The 8,499-nt window shown below is 48.4% G+C and overlaps 1 protein-coding gene across 1 annotated transcript; it reads right to left on the bottom strand.

The window, feature by feature from the left end:
• Window positions 1-6,403: 6,403 nt before the first annotated feature.
• On the bottom strand, window positions 6,404-8,050 carry LOC133907924 (expansin-B3-like). Its single transcript, XM_062350049.1, has 4 exons — window positions 7,813-8,050; window positions 7,555-7,664; window positions 7,244-7,428; window positions 6,404-6,959 (listed from the first exon to the last, which is right to left on the bottom strand). Exons 1-4 carry the CDS (start codon window positions 7,991-7,993, stop codon window positions 6,638-6,640), a joined length of 798 nt encoding a protein of 265 aa, XP_062206033.1. The 5' UTR covers window positions 7,994-8,050; the 3' UTR covers window positions 6,404-6,637.
• Window positions 8,051-8,499: the final 449 nt, after the last annotated feature.

The raw sequence follows: 8,499 nt of genomic DNA, 5'->3' as shown, positions 1-8,499 counted from the left end.
CACCTTGCCGGGGTATTTATAGGCAGGAATCGAATGCAGCACGGCGGCGATCGCCATCCGTGGTCGTTGCACCGTCGTTGCACCCGACGTGCTTTGGTAGGGGTCACATGGTTGTGGAGCAAATCATGGGAGGAATGGAGGCTACGGGTCATGCGTGAACTATTAAAAAAGTAACTGTATCTTGGCAGGTATAGCATGTTGTGTATTACACAGTGCTAAGTACCTGCTCGCTGATTCTTGAGACATCTCTCTCTCTCTGATATGCAGCGTTAGGAACGGGAATTCGAGCACAGCAGGAAAGCAGAAGGAACGACAGGCGCACAACTAAATCATGGACGTTATTATTGGTACAAACGCAATCATTTGCTTCGATTCTGTGTACCAAATCTCTGAATCATGTGTTTTGGAAGAGGTACCTAATTCGTGTCAGTTCCCTGTAAGAAATGAGATACATAAGCAAAAGTATCATTGGTGTGGTGGAGTCATAGGAAGACCCATCAAGATTCAAATTTTAGTGTGCACCTATTTAAATATTTATAAGTTTAATAACTATATATCTCTAGTTGGTGTATAGACCGGAAGTTATACTTTGTTAAAAAGAGAGAGTATATGCCATTCCAATGATAGACAGTACACGTTCAATGATACAGTGAATATCATGTTCTGTCCGTTTAAACTTAGGAAATGATTGGTGGTTGCAAGATACCCTGCAAAGTGAACAGAGATGGTGCCCTAAGTTGTAGGACATGCGAACCGTTGTGTTTGTTCTCCGGATGAGGTTTTATAGAGATGTATTGTATAAGAAGACTAAAGGAAAGCAGACTGAGTAAAATCATATTTATTAAAAAAAATAGTGTTTGGTTAGTTGTATTTGTCTAAATCGGTTGTACTGAGTTTTTATTTAGTTAACTGAATCTGAGGTCTCATTAGCGGATATAAGAGTTGAGATTGTGATCGGTTATCCGCATGAAGATGATTTTATAGCAGGCACGTTGTAGCAAAAATTACTCTATTAGACCATGATTGTGATTTTGGTCATTAATGACAACATAGTCAATGTGACTAACATTTTATCAAAAATATATGTTAGTAGATCTTATGGATACAATATATAAAGAAATCACCGCAGCTAGGATAAAGTTTGATCGAATTGAAGAAGTCCCAAGAATATTTGCCTCACCGGATGGTCCGGTGCTGTGGATGTTGAGCTCACCGTAGCATATTTGACAAAGGAGAAGAGAGGCCTGAAAACCTCACCGGAAGGTCCAGTGATTAGCAAGTGTGCTCACCAAAGCAATTCTTCCAGAGAAGGATGTCGTGCTAAAGAATGAAGGCTAAGCCTTACCTGATAGTTCAGTGATCAAAGTATGATAACACCGGAGTGTTTTTGTCTGTAAGGCATAATGGAACAACCCACTAGATAGTCCGGTGATCAGCACACGTAGTCATTGTCTGATCTCCATCTCAATGCGCACCTGGTACTCCTTGATCATTGTGGCCACCTCATCCTAGCTGGTTAGTAGACGCAACCACATGTAGCGGCTGTGGTCGTCCACCAGCAATAGAAAGTAGCGTCACCCACCATGTGTCGCTGGAGTGATGGGCCTGCACAAATCACCGTGCATGAGGTCCAAAAGACCTTCGGCACGCTAGTTGGCCTCCAACACGAGCACAGCAAGTCATTGCTTGGCGGTGAGACAGATGTTGTAGACCTCGCTGCCATGGTCGATCGTCGACAGACCGAGCACCATCTCGTGGCGCGCCAACTTCTTCAGCATGTCGAAGTGCAGATGACCGAAACGGGCATGCCAGAGCCACATCTCGTCATCATGCCGTACGACCAGGCACACCGGTTGGGTGATGTTCAATTTGATCATATACAGTCGGTTCTTGAAGCACGTTACTTGGCGAGAAGACGGCTTTCCCGATCATGGATCCGTAGCACTCCCCTGTCGATCATCACTTGGCATCCACGCTCGTCGAGCTGGCCAATGCTGATGATGTTGCTCTTCAGCTTGGGGATGAAGTAAACGTCCGTGACAGTGCGATGTTCAGAATTCTGGCACTTGAACAATATCGTGCCACGATCGTGGATTTCAACGATAGAGCCGTTCCCAAACTTGACCGAGCCGATGATGCCGATGTCGAGCTTCGTGAACACATCACCGTTGCCAGTCATGTGATTGATGTCGCCAATGTCCAGATACCACACGTCGCTCCGTCCCTCGACTTCACAGCCAAGGTTCACCTGCGCGCGTGTCTCGACAAGCTTGACGCACCTGAGGCGTGCTAGCTCTGTCGCGTTGTGGCACTTATCGTTGATGATGTCGCATCCGAACTCTTGCTTGCCGTTGGAGTCACCCTTCTTGCAGCTCGGCTTGCTGCGGCGGCGCCTGCGGCCACCACCCTTGCCTGAGTTGGAGGAGCCCTCCCCTGGCAGCCGATCCTTTAGCTGCGCCATCCACTCCTCCTCAATGACAGGAGTTGCCCGCTTGCATTTGTCGAAGCGGTTGTCGTGCAATGGTCCTCGATGGCCTTCAAGCAACCAATCACCTCCTCGATGGATAGTGTGAACAGATCAAGCAGGGCCTCAATGGATAGGGTGATCTGCGCAAACCTGGGAGGCACCACATGCAGGTACTTCTCGACAACTGCCATGTCATCAATGACCTCGCTGAGAGTCTCCATCTGGTTCACTAGACTGCTAAGACGTAGCGCAAAATCCTCCACTGTCTCGCCGCCACGAAACTCAATCGCCTCATACTCCTTACAGAGCTGTTGTGCTTTTGCTTTTTGTACGCAATTGGTGCCAGCGCGCATGGCCTTGAGTCTGTCCCAAGCCTCCTTGGTGCTGGGCTTGGTCACCAGTGCAGAGATCATCTCCATCAGAACGTCCGAGAGCATGGCCTCTAGAGCCATCCGATCCTCCTGCTCCTCGTTGGTGCTGTGGTCGACAGCACTCCAGAGCCCGCGAGCTTGGAGCATTACTTTCATGACCATCGACCAGTCGTCGTAGTTTGTCCAAGTGAGGGTCGGATATGCCACCGAGCCTGCAACCTCTCGCGCGCACGGCCACCGTCGTCTCGGTGTCCTCAACGCGGAACGGGAGAGGGAGACACATGACGTCCCCATCGCGGTAGAGTCCGAGACTATCTCGAGCCTTCCGGAGCCCATGATTCTGACATGGCGCATGAGCGATTTACACCAGGCTCTGATGCCACTTGTTGGCCTACAACCCTTGCCGAGCACACACGACCACTCCACGAGCACTCACGACCACGCACGATCACTCTACGAGCACTCACAACCACGTTCGAGCATGCACAAGCACGTTGAAAGAACACAGGAACACTCAGATGTGAGAGAGAGTTTTGCGTCGCTCAACAACTTAACGTGACTTTTCTATTTTCTTCACCGTTTATTTATAATACAAGAGCTTATAAACGGGCCTACTTTGACTCTAAACGTGCGGCACAACCTGCAGTTCGTGCGTATGAACGCGCAAGACTCGGCTGGCCATTTGCTACGCGTGACCCGAATGAAACTAACTGTGACAGCAAACTATAAGCTTGAGCAACAGATTAAACTGACATGCCCGGCGTGCGTGTGCGCGTTTCTCTGAAGATTACAGTGCTAGTAGTAGTACTCTCAGGCTGGCACTTGCACAGCCCATTTGGCCTTTAGGCTGTTCAACGTTTCGTCCATCGGCAAACGCAAGAAACTAGCAAGATTATTAGAATCAACACCTGAAAAATAGGCAGAAAGTTGGGTTAATTCTTTCAGATTGGACGGATGATATTTTGACTATTGATTTATCTATGCAGGTACCTATAAAAAAGAATCTCTACAAGTATGTCCACCGCGGCTAGCTCGAAGCCCGGAAAAAAACTACACCTTTCCCCTGAATGCACACCAAGTCGAGTCGTTTCTCAGAAGCAGTACCAAAATTGAGGACTCGGCATGCTTATCGTAGCAAGAATTGCTCTGTTTATGATTCGTGCAACCCAATAACGTTGCAGAGGATTGGAAGCTGCTGTCCGCTGGCCCGGCGCTGCTCACGTGGAGCGTACGCAGCTTCACAAGCAGCCCATTCCGCCGTGCGTGCGCGAGCGAAACATCCCCAAAAGGCCAGGTCGTCCGGCCGGACGCGGAAGTAAATTTACAGGATCTCATCCCAGTACGAAAGACTATCTTTCTCATGATAACACGTATTCATATTCTCTATCTTCTCTATCTAATTATTACATCACGAAATAGATAATATAAATAGAATCTCATAAAAATCTTTTTAAACATAATTCTATAAAATTTATTTCTGCCGGACGCCCCCCGCAACGGGGAGACGCCACGGAGCCGCGGGGACACGGGGTCGGGGCACGGGGTGGCTGGTGAGCGCTGAAAGCGAGGGCTCAGCCCAACATGAGCCGGCCGCGCGGCAACGGTGGGTGCGACGCGACCGATGACGGCGTGGCCCCCTGGAAACCCGGTGCGAGTGCGCGCTGGGCTGATGGTGGTCACCGCATTCCGCGCGCCGGCCGGTGGTCTGTTCGCCGTGGCCCGCACCTCACATGCAGCGCAGCGCAGCCGTCGGCATCCGGCTCCTCTCGCTCGCACATGCTCCTGGATTCATCATGCGTCAGATGCTTTGTCCCTTTCCGGAAGCTAACTGCTTGGGCGAGCCGAATAAAAAAAGAAAATCAAGGCTCTCCTTTTTCTTTCGCGTCTTATCTGCGTGTATCCGAAAAAGAAACCTTGTCGACAACTGAACTGCTGGATGCAGCACAATGCTTTTTGCTGTACAGCGAGTGCAAGCATTTGCCTCTTTTTGAGCAAACCTACATGCAGACACTTCATCTCAGTGTACATGGTTTTGTAACGCCCACAGCTATCTGAAGCCTATAAACGAGGTTTTGTAACGCCCACAGCTATCTGAAGCCTATAAACGTGCTGTGTGGACTAGTATATAGCTTCCCTTAATTTGGTGCGGTCACTGCAAGTGACTGGAGTGAGAGTTTGACGCCAGTAATTACGGCAAGAATTCAGTATAGGTCCATAGGGTGATCTCTAAGCCGCGACTTTTGTCGGCTGTTACAGTAGTAAAAGCGATGAATCGTTATGTGATACGGTTAATATTTTCTTTGTCTCAACATAAACGGCGTTTAAAGTTGTGTATAAGTATTAAGATTAACGATAAAATGACTATCTTATTCTCTCTTAATGCCATCTATTACATGCGAAATGAGACTTATATTGAGAAAAAAGTTACTTATTGTAAAGGTAAGATTGAAAATTTTGAACTAAAATTACCTTAAAATTGTAGAAACTAATGTATTTTAAATATTGTAAAAGACGTTACAACGTTATCTATTTTGATACGGAGGTAGTAGGTTATGAAAAATTGGTTAGGGAAAAGAGCTTTGGAGCGAAAGGGATTAGCATCCTTCCTTTGCGTCCAACCAACGTACTAATCGCAGTAGCAAAGTAATCGTAGCTACCTTGCTCTGCTTTGGCCGCTGCAGGAATTACGTTGTTCCTTTTCAGGATTGCCAAATATACGGGAATGGAGTGCAATCAGAAAAGCAAAAGGCGCCAGTATGAAAAAGCACTTTGATGTGCGCTCGCAGTCCTCGAATTGTCGGTTGTCGCTGCAGATGTTCTTTAGGTTTACAATTCAGAAATGACATCTGTGCTAAGTCAGGCGCAGAACAGTCAACACGAGAACCTTGCATGCACTTTGGGGTTGATTGGTTGCATGTATGGGAGGACGTCCAAATCTTAATCATCTGGCTCACAAGTCAGAGGCCGTCACTAATTCCGTAGAGCTAGGCTACCGTTGTTGGTTAGGACTTAGGAGGTCACGATCGGACTTGTCTAGTGTATATCCCTGGTATATGGACTGAAATTCAGAAGCAATACAAAAGGTGCAATAAATCCCCTAGAATTTGGTGCCCACTCCTCATGTAAACATACCTTAATTGCTTCATATTATTGGGTTTTTTCCCTCTAAAAACAACACTTTGCATTTAAAATATCTTGGAAACAAAGGGTCCCGGAAACAAAAGAGCAACCATTATCACAAGGTTGATGGATCCCGAGGCCATGGTAGTGAAACTGTGGGAGTATTAAAGATTACACATTGGCGAAGTGTACTGGAAAGGCGGTCATTGATTGAATCTTCGCCCTTTTTTACCATTTGATCAACATCCAATAGTGACAAAGTATTGCGATTTTTAGCTATCTAGCTGCAGTTTTACGTAAGTGGGAATAAATATAATTTTAGGCAATTTATAAAATGGCTAAGCTGCTCGGGCCAAAAAAAAAAAACAATGGTAAGACGATAACGTACTACATCTGAGCCAGATTATCAAGCAGAGGGCACAAACGAGGGAGAAGCAGAGTGTACTGAAGCCATAAAAATACATTTTATAATTTATAACCTTGATCACACTGGTACAACATTGACAATGGGCGGGAAAGCACATGCAAACTTGCCTCCTCCATTTCCCATCTCAATCTCTTGCAGACACACAAGAATGTCTCATCACCTACTATCTAAGGCACCTCGATCCAATGCAACAAAGATATATGATACAATACCAGTGACACCAAATAATTGTGTGCAGCAGCAGATCATGAGCTAATACTGGATGATGGAGCGGTAGTAAGTGTTGGGCACCCAGTTGGCCGGGATGACCTTGTTGGCCACCAGGGTTCTGCCGGACTCGTTGGTGATGCGCAGCGAGAAGGGCGCCTGCAGCCGGTGGTTGGCGTCCATCCTCCAGATGGATCCCCACGACTCGCGCATCGGCGTCCACGACCCGGAGTTGGCCTCCATGAGGTCCACCTGCACCACGTCGCCGTCGCCGTCTTCGAACTCGACGAGCACCGCGAGGTAGACCGAGTTCGAGCCCTCCTCGACGTGGAACGTCACCTTCTGTCCGGGGTAGTTGCAGGGCACCCTGCACGAAACAAGCCATGTGATGTGTTTGGATTAGGCTTCAGATATCAAGTACCTGGTCCACGTAGTGCATGCACGACCACCAAATTAGGAGCGAGTACAGTAACAACCGGAGTACTAAATACTTATGCGAATCTACTCGGGCCCCAATGAAGAGCAAAATAAAGTACAAGGCTCCACATGCAGCACAAGTAGGTAGACGGTCGAGCTTATGATTCTGTTCAGGTGGGGCCTACAGGTTGGTCGGTTTGTGGTTCTGTGTAACGAGCAGTGCATGTTACCCACCTCTTGAACTGGATGTCGATGATGCCGGCGTGGCGGAGCTCGTCGTTGCGGCCGGGCTTGGACATGGCGCCGAACGCCGTGCCGCTGAGGTCGAAGTGGTACTTGGCGACCGGGTAGTAGTTCATGTCCGTGATGATGACCGTCTCCGGGTTGCCGGAGCAGGCAGGGTGGTTGACGCATCTTATCTGAAAAAGGCAAGCAGCAAATTGATAGAGTAAGTCAAAACTATATATGCCTTAGCTTTCAAATCGTTCTCCGTTTTTCCACTAAGGCAGGCACCGTCATTAACGTCCTCTGAACAGTTGATCTACCTGATAGCATGAGCCGCAGCCCTTGCCGTCCTTGAACAGGGGCTCGTTGCCGCAGGACGTCATGGCCGAGAACGGCGGCAGGTTCACGTTCTTGAACCCGCAGGCGCCACCTGCACATCAATGGATGCCGCCCATAAGCCATTGCGTGCAATGAACAGGGACATGTATATCGCAGCATGCAGGTTTAATAATCGTGCATGGCCACGGCATGCACCACAGGATCGAGCCCCATGCATCGGCAATGGTGTGCGTACGTACCGTCGTCGTCAGGGCCAGCGCCGGTGGGCGCCCCGTACCAGGTGGCCCTGGCGGCCTCCCAGTTGGGGTCGGCGGTGAAGTCGGAGGCGTTAAAGTTCACCGGCCTAGCGCACGAGCCATATGTGACGAGGAGGGAGAAGAGTGCAGCAAGTGCAACCACCGTGGAGGAGGAGGAGGCCATTTCCCTTACCACTTGAGCAGCTAGCTAGCACTAAGCAGGTATAGGAGGTTCTCTGTTTCGATGATTGGTAAGGAGCACCTTGCCGGGGTATTTATAGGCAGGATTCAGGAATCGAACGCAGTGCGCCGCGATCGCCATCAACGGTCGTTGCACCCGACGACGTGCTTTGGTAGGGGTCACATGGCTCTGGAGCAAATCATGCCAGTAACGGAGGTGAAATAAATTTTATAGGTTTTTGTTCTACAAAATTTTATATATTCACTCTCTTATCTTTAACTTAATCATTAGATTACGAGATAAATAATATATATAGATATAGAGCCTCACAAATCTTACTTCCGGACGGAGGCGTCGGGAATTTGCTTCCGAACGGAGGCGTCGGGCCATGCGTGCACTATTAAAAAAGTAACTGCCTCTTGGCAGGTATCGCATGTTGTGTATTATCAACGGTGCCTAGTCCCTGTTCGCTGATTCTTGGGACATTTTTAATGTTCTGCTTCAGAAAT

This window comes from Phragmites australis, chromosome 24 (assembly GCF_958298935.1).
Source record: "Phragmites australis chromosome 24, lpPhrAust1.1, whole genome shotgun sequence".
Taxonomy (NCBI): domain Eukaryota; kingdom Viridiplantae; phylum Streptophyta; class Magnoliopsida; order Poales; family Poaceae; genus Phragmites; species Phragmites australis.
This window is presented reverse-complemented; position numbering and strand designations above follow the sequence as displayed.